General features: G+C 49.8%; 1 protein-coding gene across 1 annotated transcript in view; it reads right to left on the minus strand.

Moving 5' to 3' along the window:
* Window positions 1–27,709, minus strand: part of LOC140403686 (sorbin and SH3 domain-containing protein 1-like) — a 186,776-nt gene that overhangs the window by 13,138 nt on the left and 145,929 nt on the right. The window contains 7 exon segments of the mRNA XM_072491857.1: window positions 2,332–2,457; window positions 2,543–2,657; window positions 4,019–4,065; window positions 9,660–9,827; window positions 14,513–14,598; window positions 20,343–21,809; window positions 23,300–23,478. Of these exon segments, the coding sequence (XP_072347958.1) occupies window positions 2,332–2,457; window positions 2,543–2,657; window positions 4,019–4,065; window positions 9,660–9,827; window positions 14,513–14,598; window positions 20,343–21,809; window positions 23,300–23,478 (2,188 nt within the window).

Consider the following 27,709-nt stretch of genomic DNA (forward strand, 5'->3'; position numbering starts at 1 on the left):
CCACAGTCCAAAGAGGAGCTGGTTAGGTGGATTGGCCATGCTAAATTCCCCTTAGTGTCCAAACATATTAGGTGGGTTATGGGGATAGGGCGTGGGTCTGGGTAGGGTGTTCTTTCAGAGGGTCGGTACAGACTCGATGGGCCCCTTCGGCACTGTAAGGATTCTATGAATCTAATGTTCGTATTGGTCAGAGACACTCGCTGTGGCTTTGAGGGATCTTTACACGGTGAACATGGAAAAGCACCAAGGCCACGCGTGTACCATCTACAAGGTGCAGCAACCCACCACGGCTCCTTCACCGGCACCTTCCAAACCAAAAAAAACTCTGCCACCTAAAAGGATGTGGAGATGCCGGCGTTGGACTGGGGTGAGCACAGTAAGAAGTCTTACAACACCAGGTTAAAGTCCAACAGGTTTGTTTTGATGTCACTAGCTTTCGGAGCGCTGCTCCTTCCTCGGGTGAATGAAGAGGTCTGTTCCAGAAACATATATATAGACAAATTCAAAGATGCCAAACAATGCTTGGAATGCGAGCATTAGCAGGTGATTAAATCTTTACAGATCCAGAGATGGGGTAACCCCAGGTTAAAGAGGTGTGAATTGTCTCAAGCCAGGACAGTTGGTAGGATTTCGCAAGCCAGATGGTGGGGGATGAATGTAATGCGACATGAATCCCAGGTCCCGGTTGAGGCTGCACTCATGTGTGTGGAACTTGGCTCTAAGTTTCTGCTCGGCGATTCTGCATTGTCGCGGGTCCTGAAGGCCGCCTTGGAGAACACTTACCCGGAGATCAGAGGCTGAATACCCTTGACTGCTGAAGTGTTCCCCGACTGGAAGGGAATATTCCTGCCTGGTGATTGTCGCGCGATGTCCGTTCATTCGTTGTCGCAGCGTCTGCATGGTCTCGCCAATGTACCACGCTTCGGGACATCCTTTCCTGCAGCGTATGAGGTAGACAACGTTGGCCGAGTCGCACGAGTATGTACCTGGTGGGTGGTGTTCTGACCACCCTATAAGGACGAAGGCAACTGGCATGTGGGGATCACCACTGCTTGCAAGTTCCGTTCCAAGCCATGCACCACCATCGCTGTTCCTTCATCATCGTTGATTCAAAATCAGGGCACTCAACCTAACAGTGCCTTGTGGGCATCTTCACCACAGATTCAATAAGGGGGGGTCACCACCATCAGTTCAAGGTCAGTTGGAGATGGGAAATAATTGCAGGCCTTGCCAGAGATGCCCATGAAGAGGAGACAATTCGAAGTGGCCAAGAGCACCAAGGATTAAGCTAATCTTCATTAAGCACAGGATGGCCATCTTGCCCTTTGACCATAAGACCCTAAGATACAGGGGCAGAATTAGGCCATTCGGCCCATCGAGTCTGCACCGCCACTCAATCATGGCTGATATATGTTTCTCATCCCCATTCTCCTGCCTTCTCCCCATAACCCCTGATCCCCTTATTGATCAAGAACCTATCTATCTCGGTCTTAAAGACACTCAGTGAATTGGCCTCCACAGCCTTCTGCGGCAAAGAGTTCCGCAGATTCACCACCCTCTGGCTGAAGAAATTCCTCCTCATCTCAGTGTTTTAAAAAAAATTTAGAGTACCCAATTATTATTTTCTTCCAATTAGGGGGCAATTTAGCGTGGCCAATCCACCTAACCTGCACCTTTATTTTGGGTTGTGGGGGCGAAACCCGCGCAGACACGGGGAGAATGTGCAAACTCCACACGGACAGTGACCCAGGGTCGGGATTCAAACCCGGGACCTCAGCGCCGTGAGGCAGAGTGCTAACCACTGCGCCGCCGTGCTGCCCCTCATCTCAGTTTCAAAGGATCGTCCCTTCAGTCTGAGGCTGTACCCTTGGGTACTAGCCTCTCCTACTCGTGGAAACATCTTCCCCACGTCCATTCTATCCAGGCCTCTCAGTATCCTGTAAGCTTTAATGAGTCCATCCTCATCCTACTAAACTCCATCGAGCACAGACCCAGAGTCCTCAACCGCTCCTCATACGACAAGCCCTTCATTCCCGGGATCATTGTTGCCAACGTCCTCTTAGGTCTTATGATCACAGTTGTGCTGAATGGAATTATGTACATTACACTGGTGCTGTTTCTCATAGGCTGGGAGAGTTGCTGGGACAGGGCAGATGGAGTTTTTCTTCGCCTCAAACCAGAGCTTTGACCTACGAGGTATCGATTGGGCTCCCAAAGTGGACTGTGCATCACCCCCCCGGCTGCAGCACCCCTCACACTCCGAGCAGCTCACCGAAGCGAACTCCTAGGCGCCAAGGCAACAGAGAACTCTGATTGCACCGAGCTTCCTACCTTTCTGAAAGACATTTCCACATGGGTGTCACCATTAAAGTTGAAGCGAGCCGCAGCCTCTCCGTATTCCAGCACCTGCAGGGGCGGCGACTTTTTGGGTTGGGCCCGTTCCGTGGGGGGCAGGAGCTGCAACGAGGGGAACCAGAGGTCAATACTGGGCCAGGGAGACTCCGACATGCACTCACAGCCTCACCTCAGCGCTCAGGGTTACCTCGATGTACGATCTGGGGAAGATGCCGACTCTTCCATGGTGTTCGCCTTCGTACCAGTTCTGATCTATCTGTCTGTAGATGTAAACAACGTCTCCCTTCTGAAACGGCAGCTCCCTGCGACCAACAAGACCGGAGTTAGCGCCTCCTGGGCCATTCTCAGAGGTACTGAGAGCCAAAGCAGCTCGGTTAGTGAGTTAGGTTAAAAAAAAGGGAACTAAGAGAGAGTTGGAGCAGGGCCCTTGCTATTCAAGAGGCTGATTTTAGGGTGGGTGGGTATTGCCAGAGGTGTTGGGGGGGGGGGGGGGAGGAGAATGATAGAGGGGGCAGATTTAAGCAACAAGGATGATCCAAGAATCGGAGAGTTATGGGTGGAACAGAAAAGTGGAGGCAATTGCTGAGGTAAATCACAAATCGCACAGCAAGGGGACAATTAAAGTTGCTCAGTTGCGGTCGACAGTGAGGAACACTCGAGGTAGTTGGGTTCCCTTTGGGCTCGGAGGGAGTGTCAAGATGGCTAGAATAAAGCGATGTAACTTGTGATGTAAATTGACAACATTGAGGCAGGGCAGATTGGGGATGGGTTCAAATAGGGAGGGCACAAGTCCGAGACGAGGAGGTCAGGACCAAGAAAGCAACGGTTGCCCCACACCAGTGTGGAGCCAGAGTCCAGGAAAATATATAGAAATTGGGCTGTGAAATCAGGGTGAAGTGGTGGTCAGACATGAGCCCTGGCAACCGGACCTCAGGCTGGGCTGACCTGCGGAACATTCAATTAACTAGGGCGGCACGGTAGCACAGTGGTTAGCACTGTTGCTTCACAGCGCCAGGGTCCCGGGTCCGATTGGGTCACTGTCTGTGCGGAGTTTGCACGTTCTCCCCGTGTCTGCGTGGGTTTCCTCCGGGTGCTCCGGTTTCCTCCCACAGTCCAAAGATGTGCAGGTTAGGTGGATTGGCCATGATAAATTGCCCTTAGTGTCCCAAAATTGCCCTTAGTGTTGGGTGGGGTTACTGGGTTATGGGGATAGGGTGGAGGTGTTGACCTTGGGTACGGTGCTCTTTCCAAGAGCCGGTGCAGACTCGATGGGCCGAATGGCCTCCTTCTGCACTGTAAATTCTATGATAATACTCGCGAGAGAAAGAGTGGAGGGAAAATCAATCAGCTCGGGATCCCGTTCCTCACCTGCAGCTTGCATTGGGAAATGTTTGTGCCACAATGGGCTCAAAATTAGCCCTTAAACTTGCTACTAAATCTCCAATGAGGGAATTGGAAAGGTCACACCCCTGGAACGGGTTTGGAGCACATTTCCGGGACAGAGTAGAGGGAGCTTAAATCCACAAGTTGTACTTGACCCGTGGGCAAGTACTTGATGAATGACAAGTGCTGCATTCGCCCAGCACCTGAACACATGGTGAACCACACCTGGACTTTGTGGTTGCTATTAGAAGTTAAACGGATTGCATTTCTTTGAACTCACTTCAGAGACTGCGCCTTAAAGTCGAACTTCGCCCTGGCTGGCAACATCTGCAAAGGGAGACATAATTAATGACACAACCATTACTCAGAGCGCTTTTTAAAACCTTATTCGTTGTTACGAGGCCGAAAGTTGCAACGCAGGAGCAGAATGGATTTCAAATGGCAAAGCTTGCATCACAGCACGGAGTTCAAGCCACACGCTCATCACGATATCCCCACACCGAGGGCGATATCACGATGACTTGTTGATCAGGCTCATAGTGACCTCGACAAGCATGAGGTACTTAAGGTTCTACTGTGTGTTTCCCCTGAAGCTTTTAGAATTTGGGGCCTTTGGTCAAAACTTCTGGTGTTTTTAGTTGAAGTTACACTTTTCACAACATTTATATGAGAGCATAAGATGTAGGAGCAAGAAGATGTTCTCCTGCTTTCTGAGGCTGTTCCGTCAGTTAAGACAACTTTAATATCAGGGCAGCACGGTGGCGCAGTGCATAACACTGTTGCTTCAAGGCGCCGAGGTCCCAGGTTCGATCCTGGCCCTGGGTCACTGTCCGTGTGGAGTTTGCACATTCTCCCCGTGTTTGCGTGGGTTTCGTCCCCACAACCCAAAGATGTGCAGGGTAGGTGAATTGGCCATGCTAAATTGCTCCTTAATTGGAAAAAATGAATTGGGTACTTTAAAATTAAAAAAAAAGACTTTAATAGATCCACTTCCCCATCCTTTCCAAACATCCTCTGTTTCTCTAAGTGTTCGAAAATCTATCCGCCTCAGTCTCAAATATACTCAATGGTTAAGCATCTCCAGTTCTTTGAAGGGGTGGGGAGAAGGGGTGACACAGTGTTAATCATATCATAGTGTCACTACAGTGCAGAAGGAGGGCATTTGGCCCATCGAGTTTGCACTGACCCTTCAAAAGAGCACCCTACCCAGGCCCAATCTCCCGCCCTATTCCTGCAACCCCACCCTAAGGGGAAAGTTAGCGCGGCCAATCCACCTAACCTGCACATCTTTGGAGAGTGGAGGGAAACCGGAGCACCCGGAGGAAACCCACGCAGACACAGGGAGAACGCGCAAACTCCACACAATCACCCAAGGCCGGAATCAAACCCGGGACCCTGGCGGTGTGAGGCAGCAGTGCTAATCACTGTGCTACAGTGCCGCCCCCAAACGTTACTGGGCGAGTAATCCAAAGGTTAATGTTCTGGGAGCATGGGTTCAAATCCCATCTCGTCAGCTAGTGGAATTTAAATTCAATTAATACATCTGGAATTGAAGCGATTGTTGATTGTCCTAAAAACCCACCTGGCTCACTAATGTCCTTTATCGAAGGAAATCTGCCGTTCTTACCCGGTCTGGCCTACATGCTACTTCAGACCCACATAGCAAGGTGGTTGACTCTGAAATGGTCCAGCGAGCCGTTCGTTTCAAGGGCAATTAGGGATGGCAACAAATGCTGGGCCTTGTTCACATTCTGAGATAAGGATTCAAAAGACTCGCAACTCTCAGTGAAGAAGGAACTCTCTGTCCTTCTCCTGAGGCCATGACGTTGTGTTCTCTGTCCCCCGGCAGGGGGAAACTCTGACCAGAATCTGCCCTGTCGAGGCCTCTCGTGTGTGAGTGGAGGTGGGCATGAAGTTGGGCAAGGGACCAAAAGGGCCAGTCAAAGGGTGAGGAAGGTTGTCTCACGGCGCCATTGAGCAGCTGAGGCAAGGCGCCAACTTTATTGCGAGGCTCCGTGTAAAAAAAATAAAATCAATCTCAATCTGTCAGCTTCATAGAATTTACAGTGCAGAAGGAGGCCATTCGGCCCATCGAGTCTGCACCGGCTCTTGGAAAGAGCACCCCACCCAAGGTCAACACCCCCACCCTCTCCCCATAACCCAGCAACCCCGCCCAACACTAAGGGCAATTTTGGACACTAAGGGCAATTTATCATGGCCAATCCACCTAACCTGCACATCTTTGGACTGTGGGAGGAAACCGGAGCACCCGGAGGAAACCCACGCACACACGGGGAGGACGTGCAGACTCCGCACAGACAGTGACCCAAGCCGGAATTGAACCTGGGACCCTGGAGCTGTGAAGCAATTGTGCTATCCACAATGCTACCGTGCTGCAGCTGAGGGAGCTGCAGTTTATCGTGCAATAAAGTGAAAGTGAAGTCGCCAGAGTCCCAGATGACCATAGGCTTTGAGGGGGAGAGCTGACTTGATGGGAGGTTGGGAAGGCGGGGCCTTCATGAATAACCTCAGCCGGTACGGGAATTGAACGGGAAGGAACCTTTCAGTTTTTTATTTTTTTTGAAAAGTGTGGGAAGAAAACGTTCCGAGAATGCCCCAGGATAGTGTTCCGTGTTTGCCTATTTCATTACCCCTCCTCCACTATGCTGACCAACCTCACGCCTGGACTGTACCATAGCAGCCAGGGGTCCAGTTCCGCAGGTAGTGGCAGCCCCCACCCTCCAGGCCGACCTCTCCCCACCCCCCAGGCTGTCCTCTCCCCACCCCACCCCACGCACGTGGGCCTGGGCCCGGACTGTCAGCAAGATATTCAACGACGGGTTGGGGGGGGGTTTACGCATGCACATCGACTCCCGTTTGGATCTGTAGCCCAACATGGGCCATGCGAGAGTGCATGTGGTCGTGCAACGCACACAAGTATGCCTGCCCTCCGACATGTGTGTAGATTGGCACGCGTGCGTGCACACAAATACACGCTCACACCCACGTGCAAGCACATATGTGCACAAACAGACCTATCAATGGAGACAAATTTACATTCTCCTTCTTTACAATTAGATTGATATTTTACTGGAGGGTGGGAAGGGGGATAGATGAGATTACAAACACTCCAGAATGTATAGACTACAGGCTCCGATCCAGAGAGGGCTAAACGAAAGACAGAATAAAAAAGTCAAAGACTGACATATATTGAAGGGCTTGAGGGAATTGTGCAAAGCCATCAAATAATTAACGGCCGAAAGTGAAGAACCTTAAGTACATTGCCTCTGTGTCATTACCTGTCAACATATATTTCTGCCGCCGTTTCACCGACCATTCACGATGCTGCCGGCACATGTAACATCTCTAACAATAGCAATTAACACAACACACAATCGAATGGAAAATTACGGGGATAATGCAAATTGAGACAAAGCAGTAGCTTCAAAAGCAAGAGCAAAATATTATGTAACGTGTTAATAAATGTAAAAAAAAAATGAATGGGGGGGGGGGGGGGGCACGGGATTTTGTCTTTAAAATTGAAGAAGAATTGACTGTCCCAGGAGTTGGCAGAACCATTGTGGGGTACGATAGGAAACATTACAGCCGACAGATGGAGCTCTGTTGTCCATGGGTCTGAGCTAAATGGAAGTGAAGTGAATTTGAAGAGCAGCCATTACTCCTCACGGAGAGCTGGGACCTCTACACCATCGAGTGTGGATCCCAAACTCAATGTCATCAACCCCAATGTTATTTTAGGCACTGGGCTAAATCGCTGGCTTTGAAAGCAGACCGAGGCAGGCCAGCAGCACAGTTCAATTCCCGTACCTGCCTCCCCGAACAGGCGCCGGAATGTGGCGACTAGGGGCTTTTCACAGTAACTTCATTTGAAGCCTACTTGTGACAATAAGCAATTTCTTCTTCTTCTTCTTTTAAACCAACTCCCCTTTCACACTCTCTCTTTCTCTCCATCTATATCCCTCTCTCCATCCGTTGATGCCAATTACCTGGGCACGATTTCATTGGCACAAAGTCAGTGATTGGGGGCAGGGAGTGCAGAGCGAATCCCCTCCTGTCAAGGAACGGAACCCAGGGCCCGCTGGTCTGGTGTGAGCCAGCCTTGACGTCCTTAACTATATAACGGAGACACCGACAAACCAGCCAAGCACCAGGATATCCTTTAAACAATCAAGTCTTACAGAATCGAAAAGTGAGTTTTGTGTCGCGAAGGGCGGCAGCAAAATAGCTTTCTCTATTAGAGAGAGAATGTGAGAGAGAGAGATGATTGGGTTATAGAGCGTGAAGGGTACCACACCACAAGCATGGATAAAGGCAGGGCCTCCACAAATGATCACAACCAGTAACGGGGGGATTTACCCTTACTTCCATCATCGTCCTGCATCACACTCGAGCCAACTGAGCTACCATGGCGATGTTATTGGTTTAGCTCAGTTGGCAGGAAGGCTGGTTCGTGACGCAGGGCGAGGCCAGCAGCGCGGGTTCAATTCCCGTACACACTGAAGTTATTCATGAAGGCCCCGCCTCTCAACTTCGCCCCTCGCCTGAGGCGTGGGTGACCCTCGGGCTAAATCACCATCCGCCAGCTCTCCCCCCTCAAAGGAGAAAGCAGCCAATGGTCATCTGGGACTGTGGAGATTTGACCTTTACCTCACTGAAGTCACATTACTGACTCCATTTAGAATATCACAGCCAAGAATCGCTAACACCCTCCTCACCGATAGGCTGCTTTCGTGCTTTGGGCCTAGCAGTGTACTGGCCCACAGGAGGAGGATGTTCTCGATTCAGTTCCTGTCTGTGCTGGGTTAGCCCCTGCAGGAGTCAGCTCGGTCCCAGGGAGGTGAAATCAGTGAGCTCCTGATTGCTGTCTGGCAATGCGTACAGATGAGGACACTGCGACAATGGGATGCAGCTTGGCTGCGATGCCGTCAGCGGTCAATGCTAAACTATTTGGGCTCATGCCCGGGTCACGTACTGTAGATCATCAGATTTGAGTCTCTGAGCTGTTTCGCTGAGGGAGTTGCACTATTTTCAAATGGCCACACATTTTAGACCACAACATCTAACTTTGTAAGGCCTGCTGGAACGGTGTCGCCCACCGACCAGCTCTCACACAGACTAAACGCTAAAAGGAAATGATGGGGTTAGTGAGGCAAGAAGACAAATATCAGACTTTCCAATCTCGAAGACAAAAAGAGAGGATAATCATGGAATGGAGGTTTTAAAAGTGCAGGGTACCCCCCCCCCCCCCCCCCCCCCGTGTGCGTGCACGCACACATATATACACAATGTGCACACAACACAGACATACATACATACCACATGCACACACAAACAGCAGGCGGACGTGCGCACACACACTGCGTGAATGCACACAAACACACATGCACAGCGTGCGCACGCACACAGTGTGCACACATACATACTGTGCACATGCATACACAACTGTGCATGTGCATACACACGCGAACTCATACAAACTCACGCGCGCACACACACTACACGCACACACCATGTGCGAGCGCGCATACACACCGAGCACATGTACATACAGCACACATACACACGTGCTCTCGCACACACACACACACACACCACGCAGGCACACACGTGCATGCACACACACCAGGCACACACACACACACACGCACACACACACACGCACACACACACACCACGCGCGCACATACACAATTCAGCAGCAAGGGTGAGCTGTGAGAGGTTTTAAATCATGCGAAGTGGCGGACTATGAAGCACCTGCCCACACTCCTTCAAAGTTAGGCTTTTATTGCAGGGTTAGTGCATGTACTCCACAAAAAGCTGGACATTGAACAGCACAGCGTAGAGAAGATGGCATTGTACTGCTTTGGGTCAAGTTGTGCACTGAGGCGAGCGGAACCGACCTCTGACCCAGATCTCCTGCTTGCTGCCTCGTCTATGTCAAGGAGGTCCCCAAATCTGTCATTAGTGATAAACTGGTGATGTGTAAGAGCGATCCCCGTGTGCCTCCTGGCTGCAATATCAGCTTCCTCTTCTTCCCGTCTAAGCCGTCTTTGCTCTTCTAACAGTCTCTGTTAGAAAATCGCACAAAAATGGGTTGGTAAAAAGTTCGGCTGCTGCTTATTTGAAAGAGAGACAAAAAAAAAAGCCAATTTCTCGTGCCAAAAATTGTCAAACACATTTCTAAGGCAGTGAGAGAGCGGAGATATTAAAGAAGCTGGCTTTGGTTAAAGTTAGGTGTAACATTTTGTAGTACAGAGGAGCTCTCTTTAAGAACGCTCATTACTGTTTCGACCACTTGTAGCCTCAGATTGACGAGCTCCTTCTGCCTTAACGCAGGTTAGCGGGAAATAGAATTGAACGATTCACATAACATAGAACATTACAGCGCAGTACAGGCCCTTCGGCCCTCGATGTTGCGCCGACCTGTGAAACCACTCTAAATCCCAGAACAGAACCTGGTGCAAACAAAATTGACAAATTTTATTCTGTGAAACATGGCAGACAGGACAAAGGTCCAACAGAGGCAGGGACCGTACCAACAACTCAGGTCTAATGCGCAGCTCCTGTCCGCTAACCACGGTACAGAGACAGTGGGTCAGACCCTCCCCAATGAAGCCTCCAATACAATCCAGTTTGATACATTTACTCAAGAGGCAAAACTCTAGCACATTCAACACACAGCTTCTGACAATGGCATGCAGTTAACGGTGGTGCAGTAAGCCAGGTGGAGCAATCAGCGGTTTCAATCCAATCCTTTGCATTCCACTACTATTAGTACAAAGTAAATCATTGTTTGGAAAAATAAAACTGCCAATTGTCTGCTCCTTATCCATCACGGAGTGTGAGAAGGTCAAGGTTCACCTCACTCACCTTGCTGGCCGCTCGGTGATCCAGGGGCAATGGAATTATTCACTAACCGGGGCAACCAATCCGAATGACACAGTGCAGAAGAGGCTCTTCAGCCCATCGAATCTGCACCGATGCGTGAAAACCACCTGCTCTGCCGGCCTAATCCCATTCATCAGCCCTCGGCCCATAGCCTGGAATGTTATGCCGTGCCCAGCGCTCATCCAGGTACTTTTTAAAGGATGTGAGGCAACCCGCCTCTACCACCCTCCCAGGCCGCGCGTTCCAGACCCTCACCACCCTCTGGGGGAAAAAGCTTTTCCTCAAACCCCCCTAAACCTCCGGCCCCTCACCTTGAACTTGTTTCCCCCTCGTAACCAACCCTTCAACTAAGGGGAACAGCTGCTCCCTCTCCACCCTGTCCATGTCCCTCAGAATCTTGTCCACCTCGATCAGGTCGCCCCTCAGTCTTCTCTGCTCCAGCGAAAACAACCCAAGCCTATCCAACCTCTCTTCATAACTGAAATGCTCCATCCCAGGCACCATCCTGGTGAATCTCCTCTGCACCCCCTCCAGTCCAATCACATCCTTCCTATAATGTGGTGACCAGAATTGCACACAGTGCTCCAGCTGTGGCCTCACCAAAGTTCTGTACAACTCCAACATGATCTCCCTGCTTTTGTAATCTATGCCCCGATTGATAAAGGCAAGTGTCCCATATGCCTTTTTCACCCCCCTATTAACCTGCCCTCTGCCTTCAGAGATCTATGGACAAACACGCCAAGGTCCCTTTGTTCCTCAGGACTTCTCAATGATTCTGCAACAGACCCAGCCTTGAGGTGAATAAGGTCAAACAACTCACCACAATCACGATTATCTAATCTTGTTATCGAGTTCTCAAAACAGCAAATGTTCTCGCCCCTCAACATTCGCTTTTCCAATAAGAGGACGTTCAGTTCACAGTCCTGTAACCACCCAAACCTTCCCGAGCTTTCTAACAACTGTTATTTCCTATTTGTACTGTTGTGAACTCCAACCATATACAGTTATTCAATGTGCGGTCACGATCAATGATTTATAAAGCGGCAGATCACCTCATTATGTCGACTCCAATATTGACCTCTGACTGCATCCCAATATCTGATTTACTCACTGCACCAGGTACTAAACAAAACGGCAATTTGTCAATTAGGAGCCCCACAAATTCTCCATCATTTCCCAGGCACTTTATTCTCTTTCCGTTTTAATTAATTTGCATTTTTATCCATTAAAGTTACCCAAACACCAGTCTGTCCTATTCCCAGGTATATCCATCTCCTCCCGCAGTGATAGAGTCTTGTTTTATTCATATAGGGGCCAGTTGACTGCATATAACTAATAAGAAAAATATTAAGAGCAGCGCTGAATGTGGGGACCCAGTCATTTTTTCATATCATGAATTAACCATTGTATTCCATTGTATTCAGTACTGGGAAAGGAGCATTCTTTGTGTAATCAACTAATCAATTCTAGTTAGGCCTCCGCCAAGCTCTGAAACATGGCAAAGTGTGAGAAAACATATCCAGTATTTTTCCTAAGGCTGCGCACGCAAATGCTAAGCTAGTTTTGATAGGCACCAGTCAATCTCAAGTAATGTCCAATGTTTGATTAACAAGTTGTCCTCTAAGTGCCAGACATACATTTGAACAAACCAGAAGGTTTCAGCTGAGAATTAGAAGTAAATGAATGCCAAGGAGGGGGTTAAACCAGAGATAAAAATTCCCTTACAGATAGGATCTTGTGGTTGAGGTTCTTTGTTCCCAAATTATTGAATCATCTATCTATTTGTATTTAGTGATTTCTTTTGGGCTTATGCTTTTGTTATGTGCTTGCCATTTTTATGTGTTGTTTGATATTTTGTTTGTAATTTCTATTCAGGTCGAAGAGAATCACTCAGCACCATCACTCTGTCAGTCAGCCAATCAATGATGCATCACAATGGGCTGGGATTCCCCATTACGGGTCCACCCTGCTGTCTTTGCTAGCGAGGGGCGCCGTTTGCTGATGGCGAGATTCTCTACTCCCGCTGCTTTGTCAATGAGATTACCCATCGGAGTCACGCCACGCCACCGGGAAACCCCCGGGCAGGCGGACCCTACCGGCGGGAACAGAGAATCCCGCCGCCAGCGAACGCCCAGAGAATTTCCTGCTATTACATTTTCACTGAGTCCAACTTCATTTACTTTCAGTCTCCCCAGGGTAACCATAGCCAAAGACCTTCGCAGACGTTTGGTACATCACACTCAATGCCGTGCTCCTGTAAAACCCCTCAGTTACACCCACAGATATTCATACCAATTGTACAGGAACATAGCAAATAGGAGGAGTAGGCCCTTTGGCCTATCAAATCTGCTTGACCATTCAAACAGGTCATGAACATAGAATGCAGAAGGAGACCATTCGGCCCATCGAGTCTGCACCGACCCACTTTGAGCCCTCACTTCCACCCTACCCCCGTAACCCAATAACTCCTCCTAACCTTTTTGGACACTTAAGGGCAATTTATCACGGCCAATCCACCTAACCTGCATGTCTTTGGACTTGTGGGAGGAAACCGGAGCACCCGGAGGAAACCCACGCACACACGGGGAGAACGTGCAGACTCCGCACAGACAGTGACCCAAGCCGGGAATCCAACCTGGGACCCTGGCGCTGTGAAGCCACAGTGCTAACCACTGTACAACCATACGGCCCACAAATGGTTGACCATGTGGTTGGCAGATGGTTGTCCATCTACCTCTCCCTCCATTTTTCCCACCATTCCCTTTCCGATGTCTGGATACTAATGACATCGGTGTTAATCGCAGGAAATATTTTATGCAGGACATACACAGAAACAGGCCATTTGGCCCATCCAGGCCATGGTAGCATTGATGTTCTACTCACGACTCTCCCCATTGGTCTCATCTAGCTCTATCAACTCCAGTGTCCTAAATGCGTTTATCTAGAGATGCCCCTTAAACACATCTGTACCATTCACCTCTCAATCGGTCCCTGCACCCCGAGTTCCATGTTCTCTGGACAGGGAGCTTTATTTCGAATCCCCTTCAGGATTTCTCCACAACTATTTGGTGCTGATGGCTTCTTATTACCACACAAGTGGAAACGAGGGGGTGGCACAGTAGCCCAAGTGGGAATCGAACTAGCGCTGTGAAGCAACAGTGCTAACCCCTGCTCCACCTTGCTTCCGAATGCTGTGCGATAATGTTCCGTTTCAACTGGGGCCACTAAAATGGCATTCCCCGTCCACCATAAGTATCACCTCACGCTCCGTGTTTATTCAGTATCGTCACTGATGAAATAGGGTCAACAAACACAATTTTCAACGTTGCAATGCAGCCAACGAGGTGAACGCCATTCGGAAGAACTTGAATTTGTCAAATGGTTTGTTCCCAGCAGCAAATACGACCCTTGCTTAAAGTGTCACATCACAAAGTGATCAGCTGGCACAGAACCGCAGAGTTAATTAGCTCGCGTGGCCACCCTCATTCAGATTATGGGAGACGGCCATCCTGCTCTGCGACGGGAGAGAGTCAGTGTCCCGTGGGTCGGTGAGTAGCCCCATCACAAGCGACCAACCCGTTCGAAACAAAGTCCACAACAATAGCACAGAGCCCATTACAGGCCACCAATGGCCTGCTGCAAGAAGCTACCAAGTTGAATAGAAAGTGATTGCTTACCCAGTTTGCAAACTCAGGGTGTACTTTGAGGGGAAATAGCGCCCAATGTTACTTCACTCAAGCCCCCACAAACACGTCATCACAGAGACAGTGTCAAACGACTGAAATTATTCGAGGAGACTCTGGAAAATGGTCGTCTCCGACAGCACTCGACTGGACCTTTGACAGTCAATTGGTCAGGGACTCACCTCTTTGTCTCCTTGTCGACGACGGCACATTTCCTCAGGGGTCTCCATGTGCTCAATCGGTGCGGTCAGCCTCGGGGAGTCGGAGTCTACTCGAAGACAACACAAAGCAAGGTTAATCCACCAGCAGCATTAACAAACCGAGACGGTTCCAGCTTCAGTGACAGGGACCCCTGGCAAAGTGGTGTCCGCGAACTTGGCCCCATTGCAAACCGGTCGTCAAAGCCTCCAGCCATCATTGTGTCTACTAATTACTAAGTCGCCATTAATGCTGGAGCAGGTTGGAGCTCGCGAACGCGGAAAGGGCAGAGCTAACTGCAGGCATGCAACCGCGCGAGAACGAAGAATGAAGACACAGAACCTCCCTCTCCAGTTTTATCATTACCTGCAAAATGTGAGGCCACGATGTCACGCCTCACTTACACGCCACAGGAATCAATTTAGCAGCTAACTGCGGCCTTGGCTACTTTCACCACCAATCTCCTCTTCCCCATTTGCCTTCCTCCACTGACTCTTCCAAGAAAACTCCGGAAGCTCTCCGCCACCTCAGCACGGACGCCCATCTTTATTCGGGGGGGGTGGGGGGGGGGGGGGGAGGCATCAGGCTAGCTGAGGACCTGGCCTGTACTGCTCACAAAATTCAGCTCAGGACCCAGGTTGAAATGAGGCTCCCGGGAAAATGCTTCAATCTGAAAATTCTCGTGCTTTCAATTCCCTCCACGGTCTCACCTGCCGCCCACCCCTGTAATCGCCTCCAGCCCTACAACCCTTCAAATAGCTCTGCCCTCCTCCAATTTTTCCTTCAGCATCCCAGATTTGAAACACTCCACCTTTGGGCGGCTGCGATGCCAAGGCCCTTAGCCCCAAAATTCCATCCTTCAAGCTCTCCGTCGCGCTTTCCTCCTTAAAGGCACCACCCCCCAGAAACCTACCTCCTTCATCAAGCCTTTCAACGCCTGTCTGAATGTCTCTCTCGTTATGTGGTTTAATGTCAAATTCTGTCTGAAAGTGTTTTTGATGCTTTACAATGCAACAAAGTTTAAGTGAAATGAAAATGGCTTATTGTCACAAGTAGGCTTCAAATGAAGTTACTGTGAAAAGCCCCTAGTCGCCACATTCCGGCGCCTGTTCGGGGAGGCTGATACGGGAATTGAACCGTGCTGCTGGCCTGCCTTGGTCTGCTTTCAAAGCCAGCAATTTAGCCCTGTGCTAAACAGCCCCTCAACAAGTGCGGTATAAATGCAATTGCTGCTGTTGTTGTCAACCCAACAGCCAACAATAAACACTCAATGACCAGTGTGCGTAGGGAGGGCTAGGACTAGAGTAGGGGATGGTAAGTTATTAGTTGGGGTCAGAGCAAGGGAGAAAGTGATGGAGTTTAAATCAGATTCACTGTGAACGTACGGAGTGTGGCAAACATGTTGGTAATTTATAGGTGCTGATTACATTGCGGAAATACAATGTTGTGGTGATAACAGAGACCTGGCTCAAAGAAGGGACACCGGCCATAACATTCCAATCTTCTCTGGACTCCGGGGAGGTGTCAAGGGGCTGGAGAATTTCAAATGTTACACCCTTGTTCAAGAGGGCAGCACGGTAGCACAGTGGTTAGCACTTTTGCTTCACAGCTCCAGGGTCCCAGGTTCAATTGCCGCTTGGGTCACTGTCTGTGTGGCGTCTGCACGTTCTCCCCGTGTCTCTGTGGGTTTCCTCCGGGTGCTCCGGTTTCCTCCCACAAGTCCCGAAAGACGTGCTGTTAGGTAAATTGGACATTCTGAATTGTCCCTCAGTGAACCCGAACAGGCGCCGGAATGTGGCGATTAGGGGATTTTCACAGTAGCTTCATTGTAGTGTTAATGTAAGCCTACTTGTGACAATATAGATTATAAAGAAAAAGGGGTGCGAGGATGCACCCAGCAACTACTGAAGTCTGTTTAACTTCAGTGGTGGGGAAACATTGAGAAATAATAATTTGGGACAAAATGAATAGTCACGTGGATAATTAGGGGTTAATTAAGGAAAGCTTAAGGGAAAATCATGTTTAGCTAACTTGCTGCTGTTTTTTGAAGAGGGTTGATAAGGGTAATGCTATTGATGTGGTATACATGGGCTTCCAAAAGGCATTTGGTACAGTGGTGTGTAATAGATTTGTGAGCAAAGGTACAGCTAATGGGAATAAACGGGACAGGAACAACATGGATATGGAATTTGCTGAGTGACAGGAGAGAGAGAGCGGTGGCTCACGGATGTTTTTTGGACTGGAGGAAGGTTTGTAGTGAAGTTTCCCCAGGCGTCAGCGTCAGGGACCCTTACTCTTGCCGATAACCTTAGTGTGCGGCGCACAATTTCAAAATTTCCACTTGATACAAAGGAGGCATTGTGAACTGTGCGGAGGATAGTGTCAAAATTGAAAAGGATGTGGACAATTTGGTGAAATGGGCAGATCGATGGCGGATGAAGTTCAATATGGAAAGATTTGAAGCGATTCAACTGGGTAGAAAGATCACGGTGAGACAATACAAAATTTAAAAAGTGGCCGCGCGATCGTCCGTCAGCGGGATCCTCCGCTTCGCCGGCAGCGTACCCCCGCCTGCGGGTTTCCCGACGGCGTAGGGGTGGCCACAATGGGAAACCCCACTGTCCGGCTGCGGGAACGGAGAATCCCTCTGGCGGCGAGGACCTGCCGTGCCGGAAAATGCGGCTGGCGGAACGGCCGCCCAACAACCTTCAAGGGGGTGCACAAGTCATTGAAGGTGGCTGGACAGGTTTGAGAATATGGTTGATGAGGAGTACAGTATCCTCAGCTTTCTGAATGAGAGCTTGGAGAACAAAGGTTAGAGAACGAGGCCATGTCGAACTCGCAACTGGTTCAGCCTCAGTGGGAGCATTGCGTCCAGTTCTGGGAACTGCACTTCATACGGATACGGAGGCATTGGAGAGGAAGCAGAGAGGATTCACAGGAATTCCAGGGATGAGAACTTCAGTTATGAAGATAGATGGGAGAAGTTGGGACTCGGACAAGAGAAGGCAGAGAGGAGATTCGCTAGAGATGTTCCAAAACACGAGGGGTCTGGGCAGAGTGGCTGGGTCGGCATTTGATGCCCCTGCCTAATTGCCCTTGAACGGAGAGGCTCGCTCGGCCGTTTCAGAGGGGAGGTTAAAGAGTCAACCACATTGCTGAGGGTCCGGAGTCAAATTTAAGTCAGACCGGTGCTAAAGGGCATTAGTGAACCAGATGGGTCATATTCGCTGATGGTTTCATGGTTAAAATTGCAGAGAGCAGCCCTTCCAGTTCACATTTCCTTTTTATTAATTAGATTTAAATTCAACAACTGCATTGGGGGGATTCGAACCCGTGACCCCAGAACAATTCTCTTGGGTCTCTGGGTTGCCAGTCCAGTGACAATACTACTATGCTACCATCTCACCGTCACGGGCTGCATGGTAGCACAGTGGTTAGCACTGTTGTTCACAGCGCAGGTCCCAGGTTCGATTCCCGGCTTGGGTCACTGTCTGTGCGGAGTCTGCACGTTCTCTCCGTGTCTGCATGGGTTTCCTCCGGGTGCTCCGGTTTCCTCCCACAAGTCCAAAGACGTGCCGGTTAGGTGGATTGGCCGTGATAAATTGCCCTTAATGTCCAAAAAAAGGTTAGGTGGGGTTACGGGGTTACAGGGATAAGGTGGAGGTGTGGGGCTTAAGTGGGGTGTTCTTTCCAAGGGTTGGGCTGGTGCAGACTTGATGGGCTGAATGGCCTCCTTCTGCACTATAAATTCTATGTCTATGAGTGTTTAATTCTGTGATTGACTGTCAGATTCTGAAGTCAAACCTGTCTGCGAGTGTGTCCATGTGAGTGTGCGAGTGTGTCCGTGTGAGTGTGCGAGTGTGTCCATGCGAGTGTGTCTATGCGAGTGTGCGAGTGTGTCTATGCGAGTATGCGAGTGTGTCTATGCGAGTGTGCGAGTGTGTCTGTCTGCGAGTGTGTCTATGCGAGTGTGTGACTGTGCTCATGTGTCTGTCTGCGAGTGTGTCCGTGTGAGTGTGCGAGTGTGTCCATGTGTGATGAGCTCTGTACCGTAGCCAAAATGTATCTTATCCCTGATTCTGGAGATCCTGACCCTGACCTCAACACATAGCTCTTTGCCGGAGGAGGGGTGGGGGGGGGGCAGCTCCCTGGACTCGGAAGCAATTTCCGTCACTCAGCTTTCAAAAACGTGACTCCATGGATTTTGGACATTTGCGGAAAAGGGCTAAACCTATCAAAGTTCTTTGGAGAGGTCCAGATACTCTTTTTGGGACCGTTAACATAAGATGTTTACGTGCGTAAAAGGTGGAAAGGTTCAGTGCAACAGTCAAGCATTCAAGTCATTTCAATCCCTTGCCCTTTAAATTTTGAAAATATCCTGCTGTTTAAAAAAAAAATTGTGCTTGCAATTTCAATAGATATTTGTTGACATAAGCCTGAGGGCTTTCATTACCGGATTAATGGTGCTTGACTGCTCCTGTAAATTAATGTTATCAGAGTGGGGGGGTTGGTGTCTGTAAATTCAGTTTCATGGACAGCTCCAGGTGATTTTAAAGGGATAAAGACTTTGATGTGGGGCTATGAATAGAATTATTTATTTGAAGAACTTGAAGGAATGGTTTGATTTTATAAGGGATTAAGTGTTTGAAGGAAATGTTTGCATGTGTGTCAATGTGTGTGTGTGTGTGTGTGTATGTCAATGTGTGTGTGTGTGTCAATGTGTGTGTGTGTGCCCATGCCTGTGAGTGTGTCCATGTACATGTGTGAGTGTGTTCATGTGCCGATGTAAATGAGAGATCTTCAATGTTTCTGTGTCTCTGTGTCCGTCTGTGAGTCCATGTGTGTGAATGCATGTCCATGTGTGTGTCAAAGTCTCTATGCATGCATGTCCGTGTTTGTGAGAGAGTATGTGTCCATGCATGTGTGTCAATGTCTCGGAGTGTGTCAATGTGCCTGTGTAAGAGTGAGATTGTCAATGTTTCTCTGTGTGACAGTGTGTCGATGTCTGTGTGCGTTCATGTGTCTGTGTCTGCATGTGTGTCAATGTCTCTATGCCTGTGTGACAATTTATGCATGTGAGTGTGTGTACTTTTGCCCGTGTGAGAGTATGTCTGTGTGTTTGTCAGTGTCCATGTATGTGTGTGTCCATGTCTCTATGCATGTGAGTATCTGTCAATGTGTGTGTGTGTGTCCATATCTTTGTGTGAGTATGTGCCTGGAATGTGAAAGTGAGTGTGACCTTGTCTCTGTGTGAGTGTGGCTCCTGGTGCGTGGTCAGTGCAGGTGTCCTTATGCCTTTATGGTGTCCATCTGTGCTGTGAGTGAACATGGGGTGTGTCCAGCACTGCTCAACAGGAACAGATGGGTCAAATGAGCGAGTCGGGTGCTTCCTGCCGTGGTCGATTCAGAATCTTCAAGGCATGGGTGATTCTGTATCGACATGGACACAGTGCCCATGTGTATTGGCATGTTCATGTGTCTGGCTGAGTGCAGTGCTCAATCCTCCCAGCTCTGCTTTCTCCATGAGCAAAGCTGTTTAGTGTCTGCACCTTGCAAGCATCAGGGTTAAGAGCAACACATGACTCCCGAATCTTCCTGTACACACAGTAGGTGACAAATTCCTCCTGGACAAACTATCTAAGAAGCAGGCAAGAACGAAAGCGCCAATTCGAACAGTGAAATGTCAGACAGGTAGGGCGAGGACAGACGAAGAACGTCAAACAAACAACGAGCACAACTTGGGAAAGGGAAGGAGGAAAACAGGAGATAATCACAACGGACAGAATGCCGGTGAATTACTGGAAAGTCCACCTTTCAGGTACATCCCAAGTTCATTGTGCCGGTTGTTGTTTGAGTCAACTCCATCGTGTGCGGATAAAGCAACAAGATTCCCATTGGCGTATCCCCCCGAGAGCTCAGGCTGAAAGATGCCATTATCGAGGCACTGTCCAGTGACCGCTGGGCGGCCCAGCTTCACCGAAACACGAAAGGAAGATGTGCGTCGGGGAAGGGACGGCTTGGCATTGGAGAGCGGCCCTTGTTCGGCAGGGTTATCAAGCAGGACTCCTTTCCCGGGCTCCACCTCAGTCTGGCTGGCTGAGTCCGGCTGTGCTAAAGGCTTCCTGGGCCTGTGCGGAAAAGCCTTCTTTAGTCGGAACGGTCTTGGGCTCAGGAGGTAGAGATTTCTGGAGAGAGAGGTAGGGGGTTGTTGGGTGGCCAGCCTGGAATCGGTGGAGCCCGCGGTCGGTTTCTCGTGCCTGCGGATGGTGGTGAAGCGGGTGTAAGAGGCAGGACAGGACCCCTTGCACTGGTTTGCTTTGCGTGTGGTCAGAGACTGGTCCGTGCCGCTGGAGCTGCAGTCGACCTGGACACGTGCACGGGGACATGGCGGCGGCTCGGTGACCACGACTTTGCTGAGCTCCGACGTCACGTCTTCGCCGTCGCTGCCAGGGAGGGAAGCGTCGCGGGAGGCCATCTGCACGTCGGGCTGGGTCTTCTCTTGGTGACGGGGCGGGGGCTCCAGGAGAGATTCAGCAGAGTGCGCCGACTGCAAGAAAGGCTTGGAGAGGGGTGGCAGCGGGCTCCTGCATGGCGTGGAGACAGTGGTCGCGTCCAGTGCGGGCATTGAGCGGGATCTCTGGATTATCTGCTCAAACTCACTGACTCTGGAGGAGACGGAGTACTTTGGGGTACTGGCCATCTCCTCTTGGCTCGAGAGCTGCTCACCGTGGCTCCTCGGGGTGCATTCAAACTGAAACGCCAAGTCTCTCACCGCGGAGGGGGGCAGGACTCCTGGGGGTGGAAATTGGCTGACGTGGTGCATATTTTGGTAGAGTTTGGTAAACGTGGCCACCCTGTTCACAGAGCCGTTCGGTAGCGGACATCTCCTGGTGGTGGCGGACAACTCTTGGAGACTACTCTGGCCAACCAAACAAAGATTCGGATGCTCGTTTCCCATCAGCAGGAGGGACTCAAAACTTCCCCCAGTCGCCTTCATCACCACTTTCTTGCTGGCCAGCAGGCAGTTGACGGCGAGGAGGTCCTCACAGCTCAGGGCTTTCTGCGGAGGGGAGTTGTCATCCTCTCGGTCCGGGGTACAAACATTCTCTACAAGTAGCCTGGGTTTGAATTTTGAGGGGAGGATTTCAGAGATGCAGGCTTTTGCTGCTGACAGGGGCTTAAGTTTACATTTATTACCGAGCATACCACTAGAGTTTACGGCTGTACAATAAAGTGAAGTAGTTGAAATGTTGTGGCCATTCCCACCTTTCAAATCCACTGGTCAGCATGTAGAGCAACAGAACAGACACAAGTGTTAGATAAAGAGCAAGCGTTAGTCACCAACTTTTACACACATCTGCAGCATTGCGCTATTCTCAATGGACAAGGCTCCCTCCGGCCAGGTTGTGTAGCTCATCAGTTTGGGACGGCAAAGTGTTCGGCCTTTCAACGCAACTCATCCTGTTTTTAATCGCCGCACGGGCGCCGCTTCGACACCATGCCCGGAATTCTCGTTACCGAGAAACACGTGGCTGGGGAAGGGCGGGCGGGGACGGGGGGTCCAGAGAATCCCGCCCCCTCAACAAAATGGAGGCTCTGCTGAGGGGGGGGGCGGGGGAGGCTCGGTCCTCCCTCTTGGAATTCACCTCCCGGATGCTACCGGACACACAGATTTCATCTCCCGAACATCATTAGATGTCGACCGTGGATAAAGGCGACACTAGCGTCAAAATAAACATGACATCCAAAAGAACGGTAATCCAATTGGAAATCTACCCAGTCTCTAACGGATGGTCACCGATGTTCAGAGCCCACGACTCTTATGGGGTTCAAGTCCATTCTCATTGTCAGCTTTACAGTGCTCACATCAAATGGATTTGGAGACATTCAGTGGTATGGTCAGCAGTACATCAAAAAAATCTTCCGTCTAATTCCAGGTGGACATACAGCCAACTTTAGCCATCGAGAGAGGCTGGTTAGGCTGGGGCTGTTCTCCTTCGAGCAGAGAAGGCTGAGGGGGGGGGGTACCGGATCGAGGTGGACAACATTATGAGGGACATCGATAAAGTAGATAAGGAGGAACCCTTTCCCTCAGGAGAGAGGTCAATAACCAGGGGGCAGAGATTCACGGCAGGAGGTTTGGGGGGGGATGTGAGGTAAAACCTTTTCACCCAGAGGGTGGTGGGAATCTGGAACCCGCTGCCTGAAAGGGTGGGGGAGACGGGAACCCTCACAACCATTTCAGAAGTACGTAGATGAGCACTCGAAACCTCACAGCAAAGATGTGCAGGGTAGGTGGATTGGCCGCACCCGAGTGTCCAAAAAGTTAGGTAGGGTGACTGGCGTACGGGGATCGGGTGGAGGCGTGGGCTTAATTAGGGTGCTCTTTCCCAGGGCCGGTGCAGACTCGATGGGCCGAAGGGCCCATTTCTGTGCTGTTAAACTCTACGATTCTGTGACTCTTAACTGGCTGTGCAAATGGAAACGGCCGGATTTCTGGCAATAGGGATTGATGGGTTCTTCTGAGGTCTTCCCCGAAGCAAGTGATTGGAGGAGAGTTTTCGGATATTGATGGATAGTGAGTACCGGAAGTGGGAATTTGGCCCAACTGCAGAAATCCTGCAGAGTAACTACTTGTCTTGGTCGACAATCACATCCCCTGCCCATGTCAAGGGCAAATGCCAACGAAGAGGGAGGCGGTTATTAATCAGTTACTGTGGGTGAGGGTTTGCTAATTATCGCGTAGAGTTCCCTGGTGCTCTGCTCACCTTTGGTTGAAGAGGAGCTGGAGGTTCTCTTGCTCAAACCGCTCAACCCCTGGAACGGGATATCTCCTCCTTCCAGGACCGTCTTGTAGATCTGTCTTTCGGTCTCCTGGCCGACCGGGTCTCCCGAGCCCTGCTCCGACTGCCTCCTCGCCGCGTGGGAATCGGACGCAAAGGCGAAACTGGGGAAACAAAACACACGTGCAGGATTGGCCCCCACGCTACAGGCCCTTTTCTGCGCCGCTGCGTTCAGAATTAAACAAAGCCGGCCCCCGCCAACCTCTGACATTTGTCGAAAGCGGCTCTCCTCGAAATGTTACATGACTCACGGCCACTCTGGGATATTTAACCGACCTTTTATCTGTCAGTAGCTCGATTGTGCAGAGCTTGGCTGTACTGTGAGGGGGGGGGGGGGGGGGGGGGGGGGAGGATTGCAAATGACTCACTCTGAGCTGCAAAGCATTTAAAGAGATTAACTCAGCTCCCTTGAACTGTGGCACGACCAGGCCGTTACATTCTGTTCCTCACACCAAGGCCGCTGACCCTCAGGGGCTGAAAAAAAGATTGGGATGACTCGATCCTTCCCTGGTCCCACTCTGCGACCTGACCTTTAGAACCGGCCGTTCCCCTTTTCCCCTCAGCCCTCCACATTTTTCCACATTTGTGGCGGATTCTATTTTAGACAAGGCTGAAATCACCCGATCGAGGGATGTTTTACCAGTGATCTCGCCTGGCGCTGGAGGGTATCCTGGCTGAGGATTTTCCGTTTATTAAGTGGAGTGATGAGGACCCTCCCACATCAAACAGATCAGTGGGGGTGGGCCGTGGTGCCTCACTCGAGTTTTGTGTGTGATCGGCGAATAACGAAACCTCTATTCAAAACTGTGCGCTGGGTGGTAACACGAAGCTTGCATTTTTATAGTCTTTCATCCCAAAGGGCTTCACAACAGATGCAGTGTCATAGACTCCCTACAGTGCAGAAGGAGGCCATTCGGCCCATCGAGCCTGCACTGACCCTAATTCGGCCCTATCCCCATAACCCCACCTACCAAGGGGCAATTGATCTCGGCCAATCCACCTAACCTGCACACCGGTTTTGTGTTGTGGGGGTAAGAGCTACGGGGAGAATGTGCAAACTCCACACGGACAGTGACCCAGGGCCGGGATCGAACCCGGGTCCTCAGCGCCCTGAGGCAGCAGTGCTAACCACTGCGCCACCCTGCCACCCCAGAAAGTCTGTTTTAATGACACTGGATGAGGAATACATGTTGTCCAGCAGGACCCCAGGGAGATCTTCAGGGGGACCTCATGTCCACCTGGGAGGGGGGGGGCTAGGATTAACATCTCATCCAAGCTGCTCTTTCAGAGGCGAACACTTTACGGACAGAGGGACCGAGGGATACATTCGCCACCATGTTCTCAGCAAAGGAGCCACACTCACAGGGGAGCACAGGCCTGTGGACTAGCACAGAAGTGTTGTAATTTAGGAACCTAGGAGCAGGAGCAGACCATTCAGCCCATCAAACCTGCTCTACCATAGGACGCTTGCCTTTTCCACCCATTATCCCCTCTTTTGTTGCTTCCTCCCAGCACAGCATTCCTGCTTGGGAGCGAAGGAGCATAATAATTCATAAGATGTAGGAGAAGTAGGCCATTCGGCCCATCGCGTCTGCACAGTCATTCAATGAGATCACGGCTGATCTGATATGATAACCCTCAACTCCACTTTCCCACCTTATCCCCAGAATCCTTGATTCCCTCACTAAATAAAATCCATCTCGGCCTTGAACATACTTAACGGCCCAGCCTCTACGGTAAAGAATTCCACAGATTCACTCCCCTCTGTGGGAAGAAATTCCTCCTCATCCCTGTCTTAAATGGGTGACCCCCTTACTCTTGAGATGACGCCCTCTGGTCCTAGACTCTCCCACAAGGGGAAACAACCTCTCAGCATCCACCCTGTCAAACCCCCTGAGAATCCGATATGTCTCAATAAGGTTGCCTCTCATTCTTCTAAACTCCAACCTACTCACTCTCTCCTCATAAGAAAATCCCTCCCTACCCGGGATCAACCCAGTGAACCAGTTCCAATTTATCCTGCGATCTTAGACACTTCCCAAAATATACAAAAAATTGACTTTGTATTTGCAAACAAAGATATACCGTTGCTCCTTGAGCAACAACAACTTCTATTTATATCGTTCTGGTCATGTAATAAAACTCCCAATGTGCTTCACAGGACCGCTATAGAGTACGAAATGAGCCACACGGGGAGATATTAGGTCAAATGACCAAAAGCTTGATCAAAGTTGGAGGTTTGAAGAAGTCTCTTAAAGAAGGAAAGTGAGGGAGAGGTGTGGAGAGGGGTAGGGAGGGAAATCCGGAGCTTTGGGCCTAAGCAACTGAAGTCATGACCAACGATGGAGTGATTAAACCTGGGAAAACACACACACACACACAACAGGTCAGGATCGGAGGAACGCAGGTATCCCGGAGGAGTTGCGGGACTGGCGGGGAATAGGGAGGGGCAAGGATTTGAAAACAAGGGCAAGAATTTTTAAATCAAGAAGGTTGGCACATCGGCGAAAGCTCTCAATTGGCCCGCATGCGCTCCCACAACTATTTGTACATGACATGAAGAGTGGAAGTTTAGCAAGAGTGAAGCCTGAAATGTTTACTCATCGCACTGGCACTTCAAACACGGTCAACAATAGAAGCACCAAGAGATTTCAGCGCATTATCAAGAACTGGGAATCAGTTGTTACGGTTCAATGCTCAAAGCCAAGATGTTTGGGCACGCCTTCTGTAAGTTGAGTGGAAGAGATGACAGAGGGAAGGGAGGACTCCCCAGGGTTTAGCATCATAGAATCCCATCGCACAGAAAGGCATTCAGCACATCATGCGTGTTCCAGCTCTTTGAATAGAGCTGGAATTACACTCAAATCACCGTTCCTTCCCCGGTTTTCTGTAATTTCTCCTTTTCAGGTCTTTATCCAATTAAGTTCCGATTGAATCTGCTTCCAATGCCCTTTCAGCGCCTTCCCCATCACATCTCAGTGTGTACAGAAATTAGGTCTTAACTGTCCTCTCATTCCTCTGCCAAGTATGAGGAGTATTACATAAGAACATAAGAACTAGGAGCAGGAGTAGGCCATCTGGCCCCTCGAGCTTGCTCCGCCATTCAATGAGATCATGGCTGATCTTTTGTGGACTCAGCTCCACTTTCCGGCCCAAACACCATAACCCTTAATCCCTTTATTCTTCAAAAAACTATCTATCTTTATCTCAAAAACATTTAATGAAGGAGCCTCTACTGCTTCACTGGGCAAGGAATTCCATAGATTCACAACTCTTTGGGTGAAGAAGTTCCTCCTAAGCTCAGTCCTAAATCTACTTCCCCTTATTTTGATGCTATGCCCCCTAGTTCTGCTTTCACCCACCAGTGGAAACAACCTGCCCGCATCTATCCTATCTATTCCCCTCATAATTTTATATGTTTCTATAAGATCCGCCCTCATCCTTCTAAATTCTAACAAGTACAGTCCCAGTCTACTCAACCTCTTCTTACCGTAATCCAACCCACTCAACTCTGGGATTAACCTAGTGAATCTCCTCTGCACACCCTCCAGTGCCAGTACGTCCTTTCTCAGGTAAGGAGACCAAAACTGAACACAATACTCCAGGTGTGGCCTCACTAACACCTTATACAATTGCAGCATAACCTCACAAGTCTTAAACTCCATCCCTCTAGCAATGAAGGACAAAACTCCATTTGCCTTCTTAATCACCTGTTGCACCTGTAAACCAACTTTTTGCAACTCATGCACTAGCACACCCAGGTCTCTCTGCACAGCAGCATGTTTTAATATTTTATCATTTAAATAATAATCCCTTTTGCTGTTATTCCTACCAAAATGGATAACCTCACATTTGTCAACATTGTATTCCATCTGCCAGACCCTAACCATTCACTTAGCCTATCCAAATCCCTCTGCAGACTTCCAGTACCCTCTGCACTTTTTGCTTTACCACTCATTTTAGTGTCGTCTGCAAACCTGGACACATTGCACTTGGTCCCCAACTCCAAATCATCTATGTAAATTGTGAACAATTGTGGGCCCAACACTGATCCCTGAGGGACACCACTAGCTACTGATTGCCAACCAGAGAAACACCCATTAATCTCCACTCTTTGCTTTCTATTAATTAACCAATCCTCTATCCATGCTACTACTTTCCCCTTAATGCCATGCATCTTTATCTTATGCAGCAACCTTTTGTGTGGCACCTTGTCAAAAGCTTTCTGGAAATCCAGATATACCACATCTATTGGCTCCCCATTATCTACCGCACTGGTAATGTCCTCAAAAGATTCCACTAAATTAGTTCGGCACGACCTGCCCTTTATGAACC

Source organism: Scyliorhinus torazame, chromosome 28, assembly GCF_047496885.1.
Source record: "Scyliorhinus torazame isolate Kashiwa2021f chromosome 28, sScyTor2.1, whole genome shotgun sequence".
NCBI classification, from domain to species: domain Eukaryota; kingdom Metazoa; phylum Chordata; class Chondrichthyes; order Carcharhiniformes; family Scyliorhinidae; genus Scyliorhinus; species Scyliorhinus torazame.